We start from the raw sequence: 26,364 nt of genomic DNA, 5'->3' as shown, positions 1-26,364 counted from the left end.
TTTTGCTCCTGAAACTTCTGCGGCTTTCCCATATCGTCACTGAGGCTGCAGACTGCAATTCTGTTTCAAGAGCAAAACTTCCTTTTCAGACTGATTATTCTTGCTGTGAAAGTTTGGACTTTTTGGTAACACAACTCTGAACTCAGAAGCACCTCTCTAAACTTACTCCCATGTCGATGTTGGTCCCAATGCCACATGATCAGCTGAGTATGATCAGAGAACAATATGTCATAAGACACTTTTGCGATGGACTGCTTGGAGATCAGGGTGTGTTTGGCTGTATACTGTTCAATTAACGTCGCTCTTCCACAAATTAAGAGAGAGGGGTGTGGGGGAGGAGAAATCTCAGAGAAACCCTATCACTCCACCCTACAGTACTGGCTGATGCTTTGCTGTCCAGCCTTCCGAGGGAAACAGTGGGGGCGAAAGACCTCTCTGGCTTTAAGATTAAGCTTGATAAGTTTATGGAGGGGATAGTTTGATGGGATAAAGTGATTTTAGTCAATAGGTCAATAACGTGCCTTCGCTGGTAATTAGTAACAATGGTCAATGATGGGATATTAAAAGTTACTACAGAGAACTTTTTCCAGAGGGTCTGGCTAGAGACTCTTGCCCGCATGCTTGGGGTTCAGCTGATCGCCATATTTGGGGTCGGGAAGGAATTTTCCTCCAGGGTAGATTGGCAGAGGCCCTGGAGGTTTTTCGCCTTCCTCCGCAGCATGGGGCAGGGGTCGCTTGCTGGAGGATTCTCAGCGATTTGAAGTCTTTAAATCATGATTTGGGGACTTCAACAGCTGAGTCTTCCTCCAGGAGTGGGTGGGTCAGCTTTTGTGGCCCGCATCATGCGGGAGGTCAGACTAGATGGTCCCTTCTGACCTTAGAGTCTATGAGTCTATATTAACAGCAGGAATCCATAGGCTCTGAATCTTGATGGGGATAATTTAGCTCTATACAGCATGACTGTGCCTAGGAGACAGATTGACTTTATGTGCTTTTTATCTTTCATTATGCTCCAGATGATAAAGGCATTTTCTTGAAGAGAACAAACATTTACAGACTCTTCTTTGGAGCAAATTCTCTCTTCTGATGTACAAGCACTGGCTTTCCCCTGATTTTAAAGAGACATGCATCTAAGGACAAGAATTTTGTCATTTGTGTTTACTGTGACCTGAGTGAATGGCCACACCCAAATACCTGTTTATTGGGATTATGCTCCAAGTACATATGTTGGCCAGAGAACCACACCCAAATTTCTAAAGCTAAGCCCAAAGGGCTGACCCAGGAAGACATTTTGAGATCCAGGTTACCCTTGCCTCTCTTTGTTTTGCTACGAACTCCCCTCTCTTCTAAGGAAAGGAAGAGGGGAGAGGACTTTCCTTTGATTTGTTTACTTGAAGGACCCCACCCCCCTTGGGCATCCACCGGCAGGGGAGAAAGACATTAAAAGGGACCAGAAGTTGGGTTTGGAGGGGATTTGAGGGAGCCCCTGCCCCCCGAAAATGGTGGAGAATGTGGGCATAACCACATATGATACAAGGGTTTCAAAAAAAGCCTTAGAGGGGATAGAGCCCAGCTGCTCCGTGCAAGATGGAAGCGGCGTGGTGGTATAAGTGGTGAGCAGAGATGCAGCACCAGCAACAGCAGTTCCAACAGCAATTGGAGTGGGCCACCCAGCAGCAAGTTCAGACCACACAGCAACAACAGCTGCTGAGGGAACTGATGGGCCAGCAGCAGGAATTGCCAAAGGAAAGGATACAGCAGATAGCACCAGCCCTAGGCCCCTACAGAGTTCCAACAGGTCATGCATCTGCTGAGGGGGTCCCCCACCAGTATCAGTAAAGCCAAACAAGATGGCACCAGATGATGACCCTGAAGCCTTCCTAGCGGCATTTGAGCAGGTGGCACTAGCAGCCCACTGGCCTCCAGAACAACAGGCTTTGATTCTGGCCCCATACTTGACAGGTCCGGCCCAGGAAATCTATCATAATTGGGACTTAGAGAGAGCAAAAGACTACAAACAAGTAAAGTCTGCCATTTTGGAGTACTTGGATATTTCCAAAGATATTCACCGTCAATGGTTTAGAGCCAAGAACTACCCCAAGGGGGCGAGACCCCGGATAGTAGCGCAAGGGTACAGAAAACACTATCGGAAGTGGCTCCATCTGGAGGAGCGATCAGAGGCCCAGGTGACCAAAGCCATCATGACAGAACACTTCATAAAGATATTACCTGTGAAAGGCAAGGAGTGGGTAATACGGCACTGCGTGGGGACATTATCAGAAGTGGTATGGCTAATGGAGGACTTTGTAGAAGCTGAAAGATCACTAGAGACAGAAACCACCCAAGGCCTCCATAGGGTGGGGACCACTGCGGGGAGCGGGGTGAGACAAAATCAGCAACAATCTCTCTGAAGGACCCTGAAAAGATCCTTCCACTGGCAGTCCCATGGATGATGATGTATCTGTGCCTGGATCCAAGGATCCTGAAGGAGGAATGTCCTGAGCAACATGGCCTCTGACACCCACAGGGAAAGAAGAGGTAAGCAGTCAGAGCTTGGAAGCCCTACTACAGAGCAGGAATTTTGTGCAACAGCAAAGAAACAACCCTACACTGAACCATGGAGCGCTTGTATTGAATTGAAAGAGATCAACAAACTGGGGTGGCGAGGGCCCAGCAGCTGGTGCTGCACAAGTACCACTGGGCGGTGTTCCAGCGTGCACATGATATCCCATGTCCTGGACACCTGGGGAGAGAGAAGACATTGTCTTGGGTATTTGCCCAATTCTACTGTCTGGGGGTGCATCATGAGGTGAGAGAATACTGTTCCTCCTGCCCAGAATGTCAAGGGGCAGCAGTAACAGGAGCCCTAAGGCACCCTTGGTCCCTCTGCCCTTGATTGAAACACCCATTGAGAAAATCAGAGTGAACATAATTGGGCCCCTAGAAAAAACTGCCTTGCGGCATCAGTACACATTAGTGATTGTCAACTATGCAACCAGGTACCTGGAGGCTGTTCCTCTGCACTCTCTGTCAAAGCTATAGTGATCGCTCCAGAACTCTTGAAAACCTTCTCATGCATGGGATTTCCCTATGAAATATTAACAGCAAGGCACTAACTTCACCTCCCAGCTGATGAGTGAATTATGCTCCCTTCTGAAGGTCACATTCCTGAAAACGTTGGTGTATCACCTGCAGACCGACAGTGTAGTAGAGTGATTTAATAAGATGCTGAAGGGAATGTTGAAATGCTTTGTCAGTGACAACCCCAGACAGTGGGACCAGCTACTCTCACCATTCCAGTTTGCCATAAAGCAGGTTCCGCAAGCATCTTTACGGTCATCGACCTTGAGGAATCTTGGACTTGCTATGAGACGGTGGGGAGGAACAAGATGTAGGGGACTTAAACACACTTCAATATGTCTTACAATTAAGGGACCAACTAATAAACATAGGGGTGGTCAACAGGCAGAGAGAATTTGAGAAAGGCCCAACACACCCAGGAAAGAAATTACAATAGAGGGGCACAACTATGGACTTTCCACCCAAGCGACCGTGTCCTGTTGCTACGACCCTCAGCCAAGTCTAAATTAATGGCACAGTGACAGGCATGTCAGGCTGGTTTACTAAGATCTATCATGTGAATCTTCTCAATCCTTGGAAAATGTGGGAGGCCCTGCTGATAACTCCCTTTCTGGCTGAACCTGAATTAGGTTCCCAAGTACCCAGTGTCCAAGAACTCACAACAGTCCCGGGGTGAGGGGCTCTTCCCTGGGCAAAGAAAGTAGCTCCTTCAATTGATTGAGGACTTCACAACAGTATTCTCCACCCACCCAGGAAGAACACACTTGGTCCAACGTCATCTAGAGATTACCCCAGGCCAGCTGGTCAGGGAGAGCCCTAGACCACTTCCACGGAAGATGTGAGATACAGCCTGAGAGGAAGTGCGAGCAATGCTGAAGATGAGGGTACTTGTGGAATCAATAGTTCTGGTTCCCAAATCATAGAGTTTGGTTCAGTTCTGCATTGATTTTAACAGATCAATTCCATCTTGAAATTCAACGCTGACCTAATGCCAAGGGTAGACGTGTTACTAGAGCAGGTGGGACCGGCAAAACACCTGAGCACTATCAACCTAACAAAAGGGTACTGGCAGATTCCTTTATCCCCTTCCTTGCAAGATAAAAAAGCTTTCTCCACCCCTTTTGGGCACTTCCAATTCAAGACTATGCCTTTCGGCCTCCATGGAGTTGCTGTGACTTTCCAAAACTTATTAATAGGATTGTTACCCCCCACCGCAATATGCTGCAGCCTACGTAGAAGACATCATCCTCTATAGCCCTATGTGGTAAGACCACCTATAGCACTTAAAGGCTGTATTAAAAGCTCTCCTGGATGTGGGACTTATGGCCAACCCTTCTCCCTGTTAACGGATCACACTCCCCTATTCTGGATCCACACCATGAAAGACACAAATCTATGCACAATGAGATGAAACCTTTCACTACCACCCTACAGTTTCAGAGTGCAACACTGGATGGGGAAGGTCCATGCTAATGCTGATTTCTTTTCATGGGAGATTGGAGATGGAGACGAACTGCCCCAGATAAGCTTTTCCAGCTTGAAAGGTGGGGTATGTGATGGGACATGCCCTCACTCTGACGGAGAGGAGAATAACGAATTCTTCTCACACCACCACTGAGGTTCATTTTAGACTAAGCCCAAGGGACTGACCCAGGAAGGCTGCCTGAGATCTAGGTCACCCTTGCCTCTCTTTGTTTTCCTACAGATTCTCCTCTTTCATAAAGGAAGGGAGAGGGGAGAGGATTTTTTCTTGTGTTTACTCAAAGAACACTCCCTTTGGGCGTCCACTGAGGTGGGGTGGGAAGAAAGACATTATAAAGGATGGGAAGCAGGGTCTGGAAGAGACATGAGGGAGCCCCTGCCCACCCCCTTACAAAGCCATAAATCCAGACTCTTTATTAAGTCCATAATTTTAGTGTCTATCAAAGTTATGAATTTAAGCTTCCAGGTTCATCTTCTGAAAGTGTTGGGTAGGTTTCCTTTGAGGATGAAGAACTGAAGGGTCAGATACGATAGGGTTACCATATTTAAAAAAAAAGAAAAAGAGGACACTCCACGGGGCCCTGGCCCCGCCCCAACTCCGCCCCTCCCCTGAACGCTCTGCCCCCCTGCTCCTCCTCCTCCCCTGCTTCCCGCAAATCAAATGTTCGTGGGAAGCCTGAAACAGGCAGGCAGCAGGTAAGCTGAAGCTGGGGCTGGGGCAATAGCAGTGGTGGTGGGGTGCGAGGAGGCGCGGCCCAGTCCGGCCCCCCTGGCTAAGTGGCTCTGGCCCCGGCGTCTCTGGCCCGGCTCGGCGCGGGCCCTGGGGCGCCGGCCCCGGTTCCGGCTGAGCGGCTCCAGCCCGCCCCAGCCCCTCCAGCTCGGCTTGGGCCCTGGGGCACTGCCCCAGCTGAGCGGCACCAGCCGGCGGCCGAGCACCCCCAGCCCCGGTCCCAGCAGCTCTGGCCCGGCTCAGCTCGGGCCCCGGTTCCGGCCAAGCATCTCCGGCCCGGCCCCGGCCCCGGCCCCGGTTGAGCGGTGCCAGCTGGCGGCCGAGCACCGCCGGCCCCAGCGGCTCCGGCCCCGGCCCCAGCGGCTCCAGCCCGGATCCAAGCCCCACGACCCCTCCCTATTTTCCCGGACATGTCCGGCTTTTTGGAATTTCCTCCCAGACAGGGATTTGAGGATCAAAAAGGCGGACATGTCCGGGAAAATCCGGACGTATGGTAACCCTAAGATACGAGTGATCACTTTGTGGAAAGTGTTCATCCCTGGGTTATATGGTATTTTTGACCTTATGCAGATGATCTGAATCTTCTCTCTGACCCAGGGATATTAGCATGAGGTTCAAACCTGCAAACAATAGGGCTTGGGGAAACCCTTTGCTAAGGACGTGACCGTTAAATGAACTTTTGCTGGCAGCCACAGGTTTATGCAGCTGGGGTCTTACCGAGCAGCTCTGAACAGCCAGGAAGAAGCCTTTGGGAGTGGTGGGGGGAGGGAGGGAGCTCATGTCAATGATTCAGCAGCAAAACATAGTGCCAATCAATACTGTAGCTTAGCGGCACAACTGGCTAAATGACTTAACACTCTTCAAGGATTAGTTGTTCAATTCTTTGTTTAAAAAACAAAGGATGTTTTCTTTTGTTGGAAAGAGATGGCGTTAGGGAGGATGTAGTGGAGTGAAGGACTGTTGGGGGACTGCTTTCTTTTTATAATAGAGACACAGAAAAGTGTGTGTGTAGATAAGGGTGGTTTTCATTATCTAGTTGCAGAAGGACTAAAAAGGCAGTGGGAAACAGGTGGCATTATGCAGTCAAACTACAAGTTTTACTCAGTAGCCTCCAGGCAAAACGCTGAAAGCAGCAGTTTGGAGGCACCATAAATTAAGCCTAAAAGAATCCTCTAGATTCCTTTGGAACAGTACATGTTGGGACAGGACTTTGGGAGCTTAGCGCTGTGCTGTGTAACATGGTCCATAATGCTCAATGTTATGAAATTGACTACAGAGTCTAAGGAATGGCCAATAATGGGGGAAGGGTAAAACCAAACAGAACCATAGAACTGTAGGGCTGGAAGGCACCTTTAGAAGTCATTAAGTCCGGCCTCCTGAGCTGAGGAGGACACCTACCTGATAAGCGTTAGTCCAAAATGACAGGGATTCCTCCAACGAGGGAGATCTCCCATGGAAGCCTATTCCAGAGTTTAACTACCCTTAAAACTAGATTTTTTTTTTCTAATATCTAAACTAAATCTCCCTTGCTGCAGATTAAGCCCATAACTTCTTGACCTACCTTCAGTGGATATGGAGAACAAGTGACCCCCATCCTCTTTATAACAGCCCTTAACGTCTTCCAAGGCTGTTATCAGGTCCACCTTCTATCTTCTTTTCTCAAGACTAAACATGCCCATTTGTGGGGGGGGGGTTGTTTTTTGTTTTAAACTTTTCCTGATAAGTCAGGTTTTCTAAACCATTTATCATTTTTGTTGCTCTCCTCTGGACTCGGTCCAATTTCTCCACATTTTTCCTAAAGTGCGGTACCCATAACGGGACACAGTACTCCAGCTGAGGCTTCACCAGTGCTGAGTAGAGTAGGACAATGACCTCCCGTGTCTTACGCCTGTTAATACACCCCGAAATGGGATAAGCCTTTTTTCACAACTGCATCACATTGCTGATTCATAAGCAGTTTGTGATCCACTGTAACCCCCAGATCCTTTTCAGCAGTACTACCACCTAGCCAGCTAGTCCCCAATTTGTAGTTGTGCACTTGATTTGAATTTGAACATAACATTTGCATTTGATTTGATTGGAACATAATGGCTCCAATGGTTGCAGCTGAGGAGCAAATGGTGCATCTCAGGATTATGAGAGGAATGCAAAGAGAACTCTAAGTCACCTCTGCCGTCTGCCAGTTCTGGGCTGCTCTGAACCAGGCTTGTCCTTCGGGACAGCAGCACAAGAGCTTTATATGGTACAGTCACGTCTCTGGCTTTGTATTCTGTCTTGAACATTATGAGGCTAGAGCATGCCCCTATCCTTGCACAGGAATGCAGGGAGGTTCCTTCTCTTTTGTGCTAGTTATGGCCATGTATAGTCTGAGTGGAAAATGGGGACTGATCTTTCTACTCACCCCTGAGGCCGAAGAGGGGAGGAGCCAAGGACACACCCTCATGCCCCCAGCCAGCTGAGTGGGTGGACTGAACTATCCAACTGTCTCTGGAGCACCCCATACTGAAAGACTTTCTAAGCACTCCCTAGACCGTCACTTTGGCTCTGTGGAAAAGGACTTTGTTTTGCTCTGGGAGCAGAGTTAAAAAACAGAATTTAACAAAGAAGCAGTAATATAAATGGCTGATCCAGTGGTGCTGCTCACTCCTTACTCAAGACACAGGGTAGCAGTAGCTTTAGTATTATTTAAAACGTGGGAGGAAACACCCCAATGGCACAAAAGCACCCATGAATATCCTCCTGTCACCAGGATGCGGTGCTCACCTCTTGCGAGCGCCCCCGGCTGCCTGCACACGCTCTCTAATTGCAGAGGGTCTTCGTCGACTCAGCCCTTTGGCTGAGTCACACTCTGTGGAATGAGACCCGCAAAACAGACCCCTTGCAGGGTAAACAGTTCAACAGTCTTTACACGGTCTCAGTGATCGAGCCGTACCCCCAGGGTTTCCTCCCCAGAGGCAACGTCTTCACCCTCTCTGGACCTTTGCGGCTCCAGCTCTCCAGCTGGGCCACCAAGTACTTCAGGCCCCCTTCCAGGGGTGTGTTAAAGTCCAATAGAGTCCAAACAGTTCACTATCTCTGGCCCTATTCAGTGGTCTTCAGTCTCCTCTCTGAGTCTCAGGCCACTCCCCTAGGACCAGCAGGACGAGGCACGTGGGCCTGACCACGTCTCTGAGTCCCAGCCCAGGGACCCTATGGATAGCAGCCAGGTGCCACTGCTTCCCTGTTAGCTCTTTGCTATGCTGCTACAGCACCACGGGTCTCAGCACCTTCACCAATGGTCCACCCTCACCTCAAGGCATATGATGAACAAGTCCCAGCAGCCATCCAGGAGCTCTGTCTTGCCGCCCCGCTCCTTGCCAGCAATTGAGTTGTCCATGGTACTACAGCTCTCTTCAGCTAGCCAGGAGCACCACTTGTACTCCTCTGGCTCCAGCAAGGAACTATCTCTGTTTTGAACTGCCGCTCTCTTTACATGGGTCTGCAACCCTCTGATTGGCTGCTCCCTGCAGTCTTTCCCTGATTGGCTGCCTCCTGCGCAGTCTCTCTAGGCCAGTTGAAGGATTTAGCTCTACTGCTTCTTTCTGGGATGGGGTGTGGTAGGACCTTGAGGGCTTCAGCAGGGGGCCTCTGCCTAGTACACCCCATCAAACCTCCATGATTCACTGATTGACTGGGGAGCCCACCAGAGCTCAACAACAATTTCATACATAAGCTAAGTGACAAAGTGGCATTCCAAGCACAAGTAAATGCTTGTATATTTCTCCCTTCCCACTCCCCAAAACAATACCCTGAGGACATTTTAGGAAAGAAACCACACTAGGGACAGGAAATGCATGGCAGATGTAACCTAGCAGGCTGCACCAGCAGCCACTATCTCTGACTCAAGTACAAATGAAGGATGGTAGAGCTGAGTTGAACTGACAACAGGTGGAAAAGAAGAAATGCCACACTGAGCCTAATTTCACTGTGCTCTACTATAGCTGATATGAGCATACACATACAGGGGCTGATTCTTACATACACCAATTGACCTTTACAATGCTCTGATAGCATAAAGTGGCCAGAAATTGCCCCCCGGAGTACATCCAATAGACAGCCATGCAAAGCAGCCTTAAGGTTTAAACCAGGGGTTGGGCGGGCAGTTGCATGGACTCAGAACACAAGGAACACAAAGGTAGCTTAACGCCACCTTAGCCTGTTTCCCTAAGTCCAGGAATGGCATGACTGAGATTCAGGGCCGTACCATGAACATTGTACCATGTTTCTGGATAGGGAACCATAACAGCTGCAATAGCCAGATAAAAAGAGCAAACTGAGAACTGAACTCTACTCTAAAATCTTATGAATGAGCTGAAGCTCAAGAACATGCAACTCACAGGGGTTAGAGTGGAAAAAAATATAATGGTGGGACCATCCTTAAACTCCACTCATGATCTCAGAGTGGCCTGATTTTTCTCCTGAAATGATCAGCAGTGAAACATGTTAACAATATTGACACTTCAACTGTTGTCACTAGACTCCAGAGTTAACAGTCCACTGTGACAAACAGAGGAAGTGCACACCGCAGTCTCTGAAAGACAGCCTTGGAATGGGTCATTGTGTGAGGGTTCTCTGCATAGCAGACACTTAATTTCTGCAGAAGAGAATGGCACCGCCAGAGCAGTGATACATAGGGCACACTGCCAAATCCTGGCTAAATACCACTAATAGCTCTATTAACATTTCTGAAAAAGGCTTTGGTTCAACATTCCCACATAGAGACAATTCTGCAAATGTCACTCGGTAATAGCTATCTTACAATTTGATTTTAAGCCAAAGACCTAAGGAGAAAATCATGCCATTGCTTACAATCCTAAAACCATGGGCTTTCATGAAGTATGAGGGCAGGATCTGTCCCTAAAGTTACATATGGTAAATAATCAAATAATGTAGGGTAGACATTATTAGCTTAGCTGGTGTAAACTGGCATAGCTCCACTGAAGTCAAGCATGGTTTGTGCAAACATCTCCCTAAGTCCAAAATTTTGCCCGTGCAATTTTTCAAGGCCACTAGAAACTAATCTTAGACTCCAGAATTCATTCTACTTGTGTGATCAAGACCATATTTAAACTTCAACCTGTAGAGCTGAAAGACTTTGTCACTTCTCTTCTGTCTTTATTAACATCTCCGCAGGTACAGAAGAAATTATACTTGGAAAGCTACACTGGATCCACATTTGTTCGTCATAATAGTAGTATCTTATATTAATATACACCTTCCATCCAGAAGGATCCATAAATACTTCCAGAAGATAAATAAACTAAATTAAACTTTGACGGAGTCTTGTTTATGAGAATTGCAAAATACTTGAATTGATTCAGAAGGGAGGATAAAAATAAAAGATATTAAATCTTGATGACTAGCCAGCTCCTTCATGGAAATGAAATGCTGTGTTTAAATGAAATAAAATAGGAAGATTAATTTAAAAAAATATTTGGAACATTTTTTAAACAGCAAATCATGTCAGCTATATGGATTATTAATTAAGCATGTGCATACCGACTGTGGCAACCCCTTAATCTTAACTGGTATGCAGAGCATTGCAGATGTAGAAACAAATATATTGTATTCAGTGTTGTTGTAGCCCATGTCGGTCCCAGCATATTAGAGAGAAAGTGGGTGTGGTAATATCCTTTATTGGAGTTTGAAAGCTTGTCTCTCTCACCACAGATGAGGGTCCAATAACAGACATTACCTTGCTTCTCTATACAAATATGTTGTAAGTTACATGGGGAACATATCTTATAAGAGAACAGGATCCCAGCCCCACCGGACCCCAATTTTATAAGCATTTCATGGAAAACTGAAAACCTTCATAAATCATAGAATCATAGAATCATAGAATATCAGAGTTGGAAGGGACCTCAAGAGGTCATCTAGTCCAACCCCCTGCTCAAAGCAGGACCAATTCCCAGCTAAATCATCCCAGCCAGGGCTTTGTCAAGCCGGGCCTTAAAAACCTCCAAGGAAGGAGACTCCACCACCTCCCTAGGTAATGCTAAAATGTAGGGTTTGTATATTTGGGGGAACACAGAATATCCCACTGCCAGGCTCAGGTGGGCAAAGGCATTTCTGTTCAACAGAATTTCTTAAAGGGCCAGAATGCATCACTTATACACAGCCCTGAGTACAGAGGAGTATGCAGCCATTCAGCCCATCTCAAAGGGGAGTTCTGTGATGGCTAGAGTCTGGCTATTGTATAAGGGATGCGAAGGGGAAAGGCTCCTTGTCCTCTCTGCTTCAGTGACCAAAAAAGGTAGGAGCAACTGAGCCCCAAATTAGAGTTTGGTTGCATGAGAGTTGGGCAAATAAAATAAAAAATAATCTGCAAATAAAATGTCTGCTTGCCTCTTTGTCTGTATTTACTTTGTCTGTGTTCATAGCTCTTTTATGCTTGCTTTACATGGCTATTCTCACAAATGAGTTTACCAGCAGTAATGTTTACCACAATGAACAGATTTTAAGGAAATATTGCAGATTATTTGCAACTATGCCAGAAACCGGCATTCAGGAACTATGCCCCTCCTGTTAGGGTACAGAAATATGCTCCGTGACCTGTGTCTCCAATCTAAAGCACTCAACAGCTAATCCTTGCAGTGAGCTAATTGCAAAAAGCTACAGAACTGGAAATATTCAGATATTGTTCAGCGGATCATTTCAACAGCACATACACTTGGGGAAATCTTTGTCTAAGCAGTCCCTCAAGCGCAGAGGCTATGATTCTGGAGGTTCTGACATGGTCCATGCAGGTGGGTAAAAGAGGTGGCAATCCTTATTCTTTTCTCCTAACTGCATGGCTGTAAAAAAGCAGGGCACTGTCTAGCCCAAAGATGCCCAACCTCAGTGGCTAGAAAAGTTGTGTTACTGGTTTACTACAGACAAACGTTGCAAGCAACTAAAAATTGCCTTAAATGGTCCCTACCTACAAAGAATTGACTATTAAGCTGCAAACGAAAATGCCCCTCGGCAGGTGCCTCCAGAATCTTTTTAGGAAGGTTATCCACTTGAAGAGATGTTTGCTTGAGGTTCCTCTCGGCTCGGACGAAGTGCCATTGGTTGTCATTCAGAGACATGGGAGACTGCACCGTAGCTTCCATAGGCCCGTTTCCAACATCTATGGAGAAGGTGATCTCCTTGGGGGCTGGAATGGACAAGAGTGAGGAAGAGATGAAGGATGGAGTTAAATATCTGGTTTTGACATCAAAGAATAGTCTATAAATGAAGGCACCGTTGACTATTAAACTAGCAAATAACATGGCAGCCTAGATGTAAATCTCATCCTGCAGCTCTCTGTTTGGTTTCCATTGTGATTACAAAGGACTGAAGACTCATTCACTATACCTGACTTTATTGCTATGTCAGTGATGGTGTCCAAGGAAAATTAGTTCATTCCCCCATGAGAAAATTAACCATTTAGATGCAAAGCATTGCACAAAATATTGATGCTGTCAATATTCCACACTGCATGAGTGATGCCAACAGCTGGAAAAGGGCCAACGTGCCCCTCCCAATGTAGCCTTTCTAACCATGTATGTTTAATAAAAGACCACAGCAGGAAGCTAGGTTTTAAGTGTGTGATGGGAGGTGTTTGCTCAAAGCCTTTGGTCACATGGGTAGCTCTGACCCTGGTAGCAGGGTAAACATCATGAGAGACAGAGTTAAGTGACAGTCTCAGAATAGAGGGGCATATGTTGCACATGCTGAGATATGAAGGGATCCTAGTGTTCATCTACATTGCCAAAAAAAACCCAAAAAACGACCGACCGTGAGTCTCATAGCCCAGGTCAACTGTCTTGGGGTCACTGGGCTCACACTACAAGGCTAAAAACAGCAGGCTAGACGTTCCTGCTTGGGCTGGAGCTGGGCTCTAAAACCTTGCTTGAGCAAGAACATCTACACTGCTATGTCCAGCCCTGGGGTGAAAGCCCGGCAAGCTGGGATAAGTTGACCCGAGCTCTGAAACTTGCTGCTGTGGGTGGGTTTTTGTTTGGTTGGTTGTGTTTTGTAGTGTACATTCCCCCCAAGGGACAGAAGCGTAATCAGGAAGACAGAGTGTCACCATCAAGTTGCTCTGATGGAAGTCAATCGGATGATTCCAACGACTTTAACGGGAGCAGGCTTCAACCAGATGTCTTTGCTATTATTGTTACTGAATTTATTCCTCTCCTTAAACTACTGCATGCACCAGAGACTGAAAGGACCAGCTTTGTGAACCGCATGCTAAACAGAAGGTAGCGTATTGAAAATTCACGGAAACCTGTTGTTTCAAGCCCAAGACATTGGATAGATCTGGTTTTGGAAGCTGTTGCTCAGGTACTTGAGTTACAAAACGTTCCATGGGGATAGGTAAAGATCTATTCTGAGCCTCTGCATCTGCTAAAAGGCCAATTCCTTTCCAAGTAGCTAGTCTTTGGAGGTTTCTCCCTACAAGCCCTCTAGGCTGAAAATTCCATCTGGCTGCGAGATACACAACAAGATGCTGCTAACGAGGAGTCCAGGTTAAAAAAAAGAGAACAACTCCAAGTTTCCCAACTTTTCAATAACTAGTTACTTTGTGCGCATATGTTTTGGCATTCACTGATGAAAGAATTTGCTAAACAAGCATCTAAGTGGTTTGTAGTAGTTTGTCACAGTTAGTGTCAAACTGTCATTTTTTTCCACATCCCCGAGAATGATATACAGTACACTGAACTATAACCAAATTGGACTTTGATGTGCAATTAACACTAAATCATACCTCATTACCTTGTGATAATGCACCATGACATTTACCACTGGTTTAATGAATCAAAGGGCCTTGGGGCCTTATTTTATTAAATTTTATGTCGAGGTTATTATAACCATATTATAAAATGGATGGCACTCAAGTCTGCATTTTCTCATCCTGACAGAATTGGGAACAGAGGGGTCTTATTTCATTTCAAAGCCACAACAGTTTCCCCCCTGTTAATATTCTAGATCAGTAGAATAAGAGAGAGAGGTTAAACCTACCAATTAGCTGTCGCTATTTTTTCCCCGTGTATAAGTTGAGCTGTAATTACTATTCAACAACTAAGTGGGCTTTGTGGTGTTAACAGGGCCTAACAAGACCATTAATGGCTCTCAGCATGGGTTAGAGCCCTCACCATACTCTTTGTGGGCCCTCAACTTTCAAGACATCATTGCTTTAACACTATTTGCCCTTGTCCAAGAGCGTTTTATGCTGGGGTGGAGAATGACTAGGCAACTGATCTCATACAGTCAATATGGGGGGAGGGATAGCTCAGTGGTTTGAGCATTGGCCTGCTAAACCCAGGGTTGTGAGTTCAATCCTTGAGGGGGCCACTTGGGGATCTGGGGCAAAATCAGTACTTGGTCCTGCTAGTGAAAGCAGGGGGCTGGACTCGATGACCTTTCAAGGTCCCTTCCAGTTCTAGGAGATGGGATATCTCCATTAATTATTAAATTATAATTTCTTGACAGGGACAAACATTTAAACTCATCTAATTAGTCCCCACCTAAGAAGGGGTTAAAATTATGACCACGGCACTTGAGAATGAGTTGTGTTACTGGCACTGAGGGCATGTCTACACTTATCTCCAGCGCGATTGATCCAGCAGGGGTTGATTTATCGCGTCTAGTGAAGACGTGATAAATCGACTGCCAAGCGCTTGCCGTCGACTCAGGCACTCCACTGCAGCGAGAGGCACAGGCGGAGTCGACGGGGGAGCGTCAGCAGTCGACTTACCACAGAGAAGACACCGTGGTGAGTAGATCTAAGTACGTTGACTTCAGCAACGTTAGTCACGTAGGTGAAGTTGTGTAACTTAGATCGATCCCCCCCCCCAGTGTAGAAGAGGCCTGAGTTAAACAGAAACAGTAAAATGGCATCCTCATGTTTGAAATGTAACAATAATAATAATAATAATAGGAATTATTATAACGGTTTAGTATTAGCGTTCCAGTAACACGAATAGGCTTCAAATGAGACAGGGCATTCTGCTAGGTGCTGCACAGTCATGTAGTAAGAGATAATCCCTGCTCCAAAGAGCTTGCAATCTAAATAGACAATGCTAGGTGCTGCACAGTCATGTAGTAAGAGATAATCCCTGCTCCAAAGAGCTTGCAATCTAAATAGACAAAGGATTTAAAAAATAAGTATTATCTCCATTTTGAACATGGCAAACTGGAGGACAGAGTTCAAGAGCATTGACCAAGGTTCACTGGGTGTGTGTATCAGTGCAGGGAATTGAACCCAGATCTGCTGAGTCCCAGCCCAGTGCCTTAGCAACAAGGGAATCCTAACTCCCCAGAGATCATTTTTTCCTATATACAGTCATGCAGGGCATTGTAAAGACATCATGAAGCGCTTGCTTCCCACCTCCCCACCAAACTGGCTGTAAGGAATGAATATGGCGAATTCCCAGCATTGACGCTTACAGCTTATTTCGATGCGGATGAAGTCCTTAATCCCAAGGTTTTCCAGGAAGACCCCAGACACAGCCGTGGTTTTGAAGAAAAAGGAAATGTCTGCGCTGAACTCTGCATGGAAGGTGGGGAAGTGAAGATAGGAGGCCTCTGTGTTGAAAGAAGCTGCGTTCCAGAACTGTCCTGCAAAAGACAATACCCTTCTCTATAGTTACGTGGCACAGGGTCGTGAGAGAAAGCCACACACGTAAAGATGGCTTTTTGTCAAATATTAAAAAAACCAAACTGGGATGGGACATTCTGTACACCTGGAGATTGAGAAGAGCTGGTACTCACTGTCTCCATGGCAACGCAAGGGGCCGATTCTCCAAGCAGCCTCTGAGTTTGATCTGTTTGTGTCAGTGATCACGAGTTGAGTTACAGGCAAATGGTCTTTGAAGGAAAGAAGGCCAGTATCATGTGTCCTAGTTATAGCAAAGAGAAAAGGCAAATGAATCGAGGACATATCCTTTCCATTCCTTATGCGAAAGAATATTTGATATGTGTTGACAATTTTTGATTAAAGCACAATTGTTTCTGTAAAGTTACCTAAAAAGCTTTCCTTTTATATATACACCTCTACCCTGATATAATGCAACCCGATATAACACGAATTTGAATATAACACGGTAAAGCAGTGCTCGGGGCGGGGGGCAGGGCTGCGCACTCCAGCGGATCAAAGCAAGTACGATATAACACGATTTCACCTATAACGCGGTAAGACTTTTTGGCTCCCGAGGACAGCGTTCTATCGGGGTAGAGGTGTATATGAATGGCCCCCAGAATACCTTAGAGCAGCCTCAAGGCTGCTTTATTCATAGATTCGTAAATGATAAGGCCTGAGCACCTGGTGAATCTTAGCATTGCACCAGGCCTCTCTTTGAAATGGAAGACAAGCTTCTCTTAGAGCTCAAGTGGCTCCTAACAGTCTTGCGTGTCTTTTTGCAAGGAACTGCCGGAGAGGAAGAGTGACTCTCCTTCTTCTTGGAGAGGGGTCCAAGGGCCTGTCTTAAGTCTCTGCCAAAGTAGCGATTGACTGCATGCAGACAGAGTGATCTGGCACCGGTGCTTGTACTGAGATAGGTCTCATGGCTTGTTCCGGGATATGCTGCTTCAGGCATAGATCCCTGGAAATCTGAGTGCATTTCTTACAGGAGCGGTAGATGCTACACCTCTCCTGGATGTGTCCTTTACTGAGACACAGCAAACAACGTGTGTGGGGAGTCACTATTAGACAGCAATGCCTCCCACAAAGGGCACTGCTTGAAGCCCAGAAAGTGCTACATGACCTTGGTGGCTCAGCACTGCAAGTAACTAGTAAACTAGAAATAAAAACTGAAAACAGTAAAGAAAACTTAAGTAAAGGGTACACAAACTGCTAACTATTTACAGGATGAATGAAACTAAGAGCTAAATATGTCAGAAAAAATGTGAGCAGAACCATACGCGGAGTTCCGAAGCTGTCCGTGAGCGCTACAAAGGAACTGGGGATGGGGGAGCAGGGTGGCACTTTTCTTGCACAGCCCTGGGAGGGGCCCATGAGGAGGTGCAGGGCCCAGTGTGCACTGCCCAGATGGGTAGTGCTTCTGATGGGTGCCACACATCAGTTCGAAGATTAATTCATCATACCTCATGGAGCTTAATGCCCGTAAAGCACTTTGAGCTCCTTGCATGAAAAGTGCTATCAGCACAGAACGTACAATTGCATTATTAAACAGATTTTTATTTCATCTCAGCATGCATGTATGATCCCAGTACACTGTGTATCTCACCATGTGACTCCATTAACATAATAGAGAGTACGTTATGCTCCAAATTTATCTTTAGTAATTGAAAACAAATGCTCTTCCATACCTCATTATGAAAATTTAGTTCTTTGGACAATTGCTGGAGTAACAGTGTTTGAGGGATAATGTAGCAGTTGGGCTGTTTAAAATGGAGCACAGGTAGCCTTACCTGTAAATGACAAATAACTAGCTTGATGAGAACATTATGGGACCATTTTTCATCTTTCTGTGTACTAATAAAAGGATACTCAGAGAAATCTCACTCTCTGGCATCCCAATAGCCTGAACCATCATAAACTGGCAATCTCTAGGTAGCAGTATTCACATTTTGTTCTGACAGATGGTGGAGCAGTGGTGTCATTAAATATAATTTCTTCTCATATGGTCCCCCTACTGCAATGTTTTCTACTTGTATATTAATAAAAACTCTGGTGGGGTCTGAGTAGCTTGGATACTCAGTGCAATTTTTCATAAATACAGTACAGTTGGAAAAAATACTGCCATCAGCAGATGTCAATGAACAGCATGGGAAACAGACCAGTATAATAGGTTTCTATTAGAGAAAATTTTGAGTCCGTGTGCAGGGCAGATCATTAATAATCCAACGGAATACAATTTAATTAGCATATATCTTGCCAACTGCATGCAAAAATGATTTACTGAGTTCAATAATAGTGAGTTACAGTAAATAATAAACAGCAGCGGGGGAGAGAGTTAACAGGAGAAAATAAAGTAGAAGAGACGTATTCGCAGCTGCAAGAAAACAGACAGGGCCAGACTCTGGGAGGTATGGCATTCTGGACACCCTCAAGGTCCCGTCATTGTCAATGGGAATTGAAAGTGCTCACAGTCTCCAAGGAAGGCTGTTCAGGATGGCAGGAGCTAAAGAGGCAAAGGGTCTTACAGCTACAGTGACAAGACCATGGAAAGCAAAGCAAAGCAAGCAAGCTGGCAAAGGTAGCTGTATAGTTAAGATACTGGCCAAAGACACACGAGAACAGTAAAAAGCAACAGAGGGTCCTGTGGCACCTTTAAGACTAACAGAAGTATTGGGAGCATAAGCTTTCGTGGGTAAGAACCTCACTTCTTCAGATGCAAGAAGTGAGGTTCTTACCCACGAAAGCTTATGCTCCCAATACTTCTGTTAGTCTTAAAGGTGCCACAGGACCCTCTGTTGCTTTTTACAGATTCAGACTAACACGGCTACCCCTCTGATACTTGACAGGAGAACAGGGTTCTGTTACCAGCACCACTACAGACTTCCTGTGTATCGTTGGCTCAGTTCCTCCCTCTGTCAAATGCAGGCAATAGTTCTTCTCTAACACACAGGGCTATTGAGAGGATAAATTCAGTAATATATGCTCTAATGTTTTGCTTACATGAGTGGCTATAACCTGGAGGCTACAGCTACATCTTAAGAATGGATCTTAGTCAGAGACAAAGACTAAGGAAGTAAATGGTCATGAGTAGTGATATGCAGAGCTTCCCATGAGAGCTGCAATAAGCATGTCTCTGGAGGGCTAACTAGAATATGTTCCAATAACCAGAACTAGCAAGAGCATCTGCAATACAACAACCTGGTGATCCCCAAGAAGTTGACAGGTGCTATGGTGATCCTATGGAAAAATCTTTCAGTTATATGCAGAGCCCAGGGGTTTTTGAGTGGAAGGAGGAGTGAACAGGGGAGAAAGGTGAGACAAGAGGTCAGAATTCCCTTGCCACTGAGGCAGATTGAAGAACTGTCCCTAAGGTGCGTAAGGGACAGCGTAAACGTCCAGGAAGGATCTTAAAAGCATAGCAGGTGATATTTGACTGGGTCCTGAAGTGAAAGGGGAACCACTGGAGATCTACAAGGATCTACAAACATAACAGGATTTACAAACATAAATAAATTGAATCAATAGAGAGCAAAGAAATGGCCTTGCATTTTACACAACCCTGCGCCTCAAAAATGCTCTCCCTTTTTGCATCAACTTACAGATTTTAACAACCAAACCTTCTCAGGAAATAGGCAGCAAATGTTAGCTATGTTACCTCATACATTTCCAGGTTTATATTATCATTTCCTTTCCCATTGTTCATTTGGCTTTTTCATAGATCACAGATTCTAAGGCTAAAAGGGACCATAGTGATCCTCTAGTCTGACGTACTTCACAGGCCACAGAACGTCACCAGTAATTCCTGTATCAACCCCTAACGTCTGTTTCATCTAGCACATACCTTGTAGAAAGAGATCTAGCCTTGATTTAAAGATTTCAAGTGATGGAGAATCCACCACACCTTTAGGTAAATAGTTCCAGTGGTTAATTACCCTCCCTGATAAAAAATTTGTTCCTTTCTAGCCTGAATTTGTCTAACTTCCGCTTCCAACTATTGAATTGCCTTATAATTTTTTCTCCTAGATTGAAAAGTCACTGACTACCAAGAATCTGTCTCCTATGGAGATACCAATACGCTGTGGTCAAATCTTTTTTTTTTTTTTTTTTTACAGATGCATTCTCTCTGTCGGAAATGACTCGCTGGGGACATGGTTAGAACAGTATCAATGGATCAAACTGGCTTATGCATCAGCCACGTCATCTGAGATCCGCTTCTCCAATTCTTCCACTAGTATCATGGAGTTAGTTCTGTATTCAGTAAATGTGTTGCCAAGTTAGCTGTCTGACTCCTGTTATCATGGTACAAGTTCCACGGGGTAGGGTTGGTAAGTCTGGAGTGTGAGGGGCTCTCTCTAGAGTGACTTGCTGAAGTTAAAATACTAGAGTCCTTCTGATAAAGCAAACTCAAAACTATACTCCAGCCCACCTGGCTACTGTAGAACGGACTGCATATCATTCGTCAAGTAAGGTCTTGTCTACACTACAGAGTTAGGTTGATGCAAAGCAGCTTACATCGACCTAACTATGGAAGCATCTACACTTAAATTTTGCTCCTGCCAATGTAACTGCCCGGCTACGCCAACTTAATAACTGAACCTCCACGAGTGGCGTGGAGTCAAGGTCAATATAGTCACATCAACACAGTGTCAGTGTGGATACTGTGTTGCTTATGTTGATTATTACTGGCTTTCAGGAGCCATCCCACAATGCCACACACTGATAGTATAATCAATAAAAGCATTCCTGGTGAGGACACGCACTACCAACACAAGCAAAGTGTAGACGTGCACAAACGACGTAATTACTGCAGCGGCTATACGCCAACATAAATTAAGTTGACTTAACTGTGTAGTGTAGACACTGCCTAATAAGACCAGAATTAGCAGTTGGCTTAGATGTCTGGTTGGATAGTACTTAAAATCAACATGCCTGCAAGTGCATATTCTTTTTCTACCAATCACTAGGTTCACTCCTCCCTTTATGACTTTTCTCTCACATTCTGTTTCTTTCTGTCTGCTCTGACGAACCATTACTTTAATCTGCAGTGAAGACCAGAGGTTAGGAGGGGAAAAAAATTCTGCCTGCTTCCCAAAAGGAAACAACAGTAGCACTGACTGGTCTCTGCTTCTGAGCTGCAGTAAGGAGTTTGATTTAACTAAAAGGAACAAGAACGGTTGTCTGATTTTTCCTTTCTTCAGCACCCATTTTATTTCATGCTAAGGCAAATTAAATACATCTAGCACTGTCTTCCCCTTCCAGCATAATGTACAGCAGGCTAGCTTCACAGTTCAGATCCCAGCAGATTTCAGATTCAAATGCTCATTATGTACCAGGGGGTTAGTTTTCTAGCAGAGAACTGCAAAGGCAATCTTCAATAAGCATGAAATTTCCTGTTTTGAAACTCTTTGCAAAGTTCAGGGGCCTTGAGTCCCCTGTTAGCCCGTAAGCAGGCAATGTGCAATTTAGAATTGTACAAAATAGGAGCTGTGTTCCAATTTTCTAGTGGGCAAAACACAGTTTAACTGAATAAACCTCTAAATTTACCCTGTTTGCAGCAAAGAAACTAGGAGAAGAAACCCCCAGTCTATGTAACGTGATGCAAATAGATTCTAAATTCACATTGTTTTCTCACTGTGCGCTGGCATGACCTGATAGCATGTTGGCACGGGAAATCCTACATAGTGTGCAGTCTCAAAACTTCTCCAAAACGGCCTTTTGATGAAACACCTTCTGCTCACAATCTGAGTAATGGATGGCTGACCTAAGCATTGCTTGGGGGATTTAAGGGACAGGCTCCTCAGGGATGAGGACTCTTTTTATTCCCCTCAGTATAGTTTACCAAAGTGTTCTTGTTATCACACAGCTTGATAATTGTCACACCCTTAATAATGGTGGCAATCACAAGCACTAAATCTACATACATTATTTTTCTCCTTAGAAAATAAAAAATTATGAAAAGAAAAAAAATGAATCAGGCAGTTCTTTCATTATGGGACATGGTAAGGAGGTGACAATGAGCATGTAACTTATTCCAGACACACACATAAATCAACATTTAGACAGACAAAAATGTCTCTGAAATGCCTGAAAGGGTTAAAGGCATGACTGGCTTTTAGAGCACATTGAGCGACTGATAATAGGACAGTTGGTACCAGCTGTCCCACAAAACATAATGTCTATTTCATTATTTCATGTCAGACTTGATTCAATAGCATTTTCCCCACTGTAAATCAGGAATAACGCCATGAAGCCAATCAGGTTGCAGGGGTGAAAAACGGATATGAGATCACAATCAAGCCCACAGTTTTTGTTTCAATTCCTACCAACACTGAGCAAGGCAGAATTAAATACCAAGGCAAATAACTGTGAGACCATTGGAAAGTAGCCTGGATAGAGAAGGGGAGCGCCTCATTTCCCCATGAAACTCTTTGGTCCTTCTTGGAAAATATGATAGCTAAAATGTAAAGCGACAGCTTTCAAAATGTCCCTAACATATATTGATCCCAAGAACAGCCTTGACAGATAGATTGTAAACATGGGAATTCCCTGCTGAGCCATGATACTCTCAGTCAATTTGACTGGGAAAGACTGAGTTCTCACCAATCTTCAGACACTCATGTTTCAGAATAAACAGATCTAGATTTTTGGCTTGTCAAACTTGGAAATTTCTCCCTAAATTTTCATTCACCCCCTCCCCATCTTGATATAATCTCGTGTTTTTATTCTGCACTATCTTTCACCTAGTTATGAATGGACAATATTTTTCTCCGTTCCTGAGAATTAAGAAATAGGGAAAAGGAACACAGAAGAAGCTTATTCAACTCAATACTTCCCAATACTTCATAAACTTCCTTTCCTCCTTGCATATCTTTTCTAGAGTTTCCCCTGGGAATCTTCTCAATGTATTATAGTTGTGTGGATTATGGTTGTGTGAAATATTCATAGATTCCAAGGCCAGAAAGGACCACTGTGATCATCTAATTTGACCTCCTGTGTAGCACACAGACCTCAGAACGTCCACAACATAATTCTCAGAGCTGATCTTTGAGAGAAAACATCTTGATTTTAAAATTGTCAGTGATGGAGTATCCACCACGCCCCTTGGTAAATAGTTCCAGTGATTAATTACCACACTGTCAAAATTTTACACCTTATTTCAAGTCTAGCTTCAGCTTCCAGCATTGGATCATACATTTCCCTGATAGACCGAAGAGCCTGTTATAAAATATTTGTTCCCCATGTAAATATTTATAGACTATAATCAAGTCACCCCTTAACCTTCTCTTTGTTAAGCTAAATAGACTTTAGCTTTTTGCGTCTATTGCTATAAAGCAGGTTTCTAATCCTTTAATTCTCAGAGCTCTTCTCTGAACCCTCTCCCATTTATCAACATCCTTCTTGGACTGTGGGCACCAGAACTGGACACAGTATTCCAGCAGAGGTCACACCAGTGACAAATGCAGAGATAAAATAATCTCTCTACTCCTACTCAAGAGTCTCCTGTTTTTGCATACCAGGATTACATTAGCTCTTTTGGCCACAGCATCACACTGGGAGCTCGTGTTTAGCTGATTCTCCACCACCTCAAATCTTTTTCAGATCGCTGCTTCCCAGGATAGATTTCTCCCCTTCTATAAGTATGGCCTACATTCCTTTTCCTTGATGTATACATTTAGCCATACCAAAACACACATTTTTTGCTTGTGCCCAGTTTACCAAGTGCTCCACATCACTCTGAATCAGTGACCTGTCCTTTTCCTTCTTTGCCACTCCTCTATAATTTTTGTTTCAACTGAAAACTTTATCAGTGGTCATGGTGATTTTATGGTTTCTTCCAAATCATTTATAAAAATATTAAACAGTGTAAGGCTAAGAACTGATCCCTGTGGGATCCTATTGGGAAAAGACCCACTTGATGACAATTCTCCATTGACAATTATATTTTGAGAACTATCAGTTAGCCAGTTTTTAATCCATTTATTGTGTGCCATGTTAATTTTATATCATTCTAGATTTTAAATCAAAATATCAAGCATGCAGGACCAAGTCAAATGCCTGACAGAGATCTAAGTAAATGACATCAACACTATTACCTTTATCAACCAAATTTGTAATCTCATCAATAAAAGATATCAATTTTCCATAAACCCATGTCGATTTGCATTAATTACACTACCCTCCTTTTAATTCTTTATTAATTGAGTCATACAGCAGCCATAACATTATCTTGCCTGGGATCAATGTCAGGCTGACAGTCATCCCATTTACTCTTTTTAAGAATTGGTACATTAACTTTCTTCTAGTGTCCCAGAACTTCCCCAGTGCTCCAAGACTTATTGAAAACCAACCGTAATGGTCCAGCGAGCTCCTTGGCCACTATTCCATAATGTGATTTGGTGGTCTGTAGCAGACACCAACTAATACCCCATTTTGTGGTTTATCTGTTAGGACATTGATCCATAAACATTCAAGATCATTTCTTGTGAGTTATCAGTGACATGGAAACAGGTAATGCCATTTTTGATATAGAGTGCCACTGCTCCTCCCCTTTTGCCCGCTCAATCCTTCCAATAGGTGATAACCATTGATTTTAATATTCCAGTAGTGCAAATCATCCCACCGAGTTTCACTAATACCAACTAGATTGAATTTATGCTTATAAATGAGCAATTCCAGTTCCTTTTGTTTGTTACCCATGCTCCTAGCATTGGTATATAGGCAATTCAATCATTTCTTTTCTTCATGTCCTTTGGTTCCTTGAATAATTTTGTTCTCAACATCTCGATTTTGTGCTAACCCAGTGCAAATATCTTCCCTTTTTTTTAATCCTCCCTTTTTGTTATTAGTTTAACCCCCTCCTAATTACTCTAGCCCAGGGGTGGCCAAACAGTGGCTCCGGAGCCATATGCGGCTCTTCAGAAGTTAATATGCGGCTCCTTGTATAGGCACCGACTCCGGGGCTGGAGCTACAGGCGCCAACTTTCCAATGTGCCGGGGGTTCTCACTGCTCACCCCCTGGCTCTGCCACAGGCCCTGTCCTTACTCAACCCCTTCCCGCCCCCTCCTCTGAGCCTGCAGTGCCCTCGCTCCTTCCCCCTCCCTCCCAGAGTTTCCTGCATGTCACAAAAGAGCTGATCGGGAGGTGCCATGAGGGAGGAGGAGGCGCTGATTTGCAGGGCTGCCGGTGGGTGGGAAGTGCTGGGAGCGGTGTGTGTTGAGGGGAGCTGATGTGGGGCTGCTGATGTATTACTGTGGCTCTTTGGCAATGTACATTGGTAAATTCTGTCTCCTTCTCAGGCTCAGGTTAGCCACCCTGCTCTAGCCAGCTTGTCCCTGAGGAGATAGCCTCTACTTCAGTAGAAGTAGGACCAATCCAAACTATACTGCCCTCTCTCCCCATAGGCGGGGAGACTTTTAGCAAATGACTTTTTCTACCAAGTCTTCCCTGTTCAGCTCAGCTCCCTTCTGCCCCTCACCACTAGGGAGTGATTGACCACTCAGAGACTTCAAACCTCTGGGTTAATCAAAGCCCCAAGGACTAGAGCCGGGTGACCTTTAGCAAAGCATCCTGCTTACTGGGGCCCATAGCCAAGCTCTGTAATCTGTACACAGAGAACAAACAGGAAAAAAACAAACACTCAACCAAACAACCCACAGACAGACTAGACTCACCCCTCACTAAGTCTCCCTACCTCCAAGCACAAAGTCAGCAGCTACTTCCTCTGATACTCCTCTGTTCGCGGCTGTTGAGTTCACCTAGCAAGTGACTTTTTATACCATCATCCCTCCTTCGCTCAGCTTAGTCTTGTTATTAACTCTGTTATATTAATAATTATAGCCTTATGTTATAGTGTACATTTTTGTGACACTCATATTTGGAACGAGGAGACCGGATATTCATTTTATTTTACTAATGACCTCTAACTGAAAACTTACTACCGTAGGACCGAGATTTTCAAAACCGACTAAGGACTTTGTGGTGCTCAATCTGAGATATCGAGGGGTCCAGATTTTCAAAGCGTGGGTGTACCACTCTTTCTGAAAATCAGGCCCCTTTTAAGTGCTGCAAGTTGGGCACCCAAAAAGTGAGGTACTCGAAACAACTGGTAACGTTTGAATAGCTGGGTGTGTATCTTTATATTGCTAGCTCCGTGCATTGTTTTATTGTGTCCCTTTATTTCTCCAAAATGAGGGTTTCCTAGAGGAAATTTAGATACTATTTAAAATATAATGACATGTTATGATACATGGTGTGTATTTTCTCTCCAACTTTTGTTGATGATCTATTAAGTGTGATAAATATTTTTTCTAAAAATAAAGCAGAACAACTCATATCTGTGGATTATCCCTCTTTTTTGGTTTCATGAACATTTTTTATTGTGTTTCAGATAAACGTCCTTGTACTTTCAACAACCATATC

The 26,364-nt window shown here is 44.6% G+C and overlaps 1 protein-coding gene across 3 annotated transcripts in view; it reads right to left on the bottom strand.

The window, feature by feature from the left end:
- The window catches only part of CNTNAP5 (contactin associated protein family member 5), a 409,890-nt gene that overhangs the window by 50,711 nt on the left and 332,815 nt on the right, over positions 1–26,364 (bottom strand). For all 3 annotated transcript variants that reach the window (XM_054043237.1, XM_054043235.1, XM_054043236.1), the window contains 3 exons: positions 16,076–16,203; positions 15,752–15,922; positions 12,255–12,473 (listed from right to left, as the gene is read on the bottom strand). In XM_054043237.1, the coding sequence (XP_053899212.1) occupies positions 12,255–12,473; positions 15,752–15,922; positions 16,076–16,203 (518 nt within the window). The remainder of the gene's footprint in view (positions 1–12,254; positions 12,474–15,751; positions 15,923–16,075; positions 16,204–26,364) is intronic.

Source organism: Malaclemys terrapin, chromosome 11 (genome assembly GCF_027887155.1).
Source record: "Malaclemys terrapin pileata isolate rMalTer1 chromosome 11, rMalTer1.hap1, whole genome shotgun sequence".
Classification (NCBI taxonomy): domain Eukaryota; kingdom Metazoa; phylum Chordata; order Testudines; family Emydidae; genus Malaclemys; species Malaclemys terrapin.
Note: the sequence above shows the minus strand (reverse complement) of the source record. Positions and strands in the feature narration are given on the sequence as shown.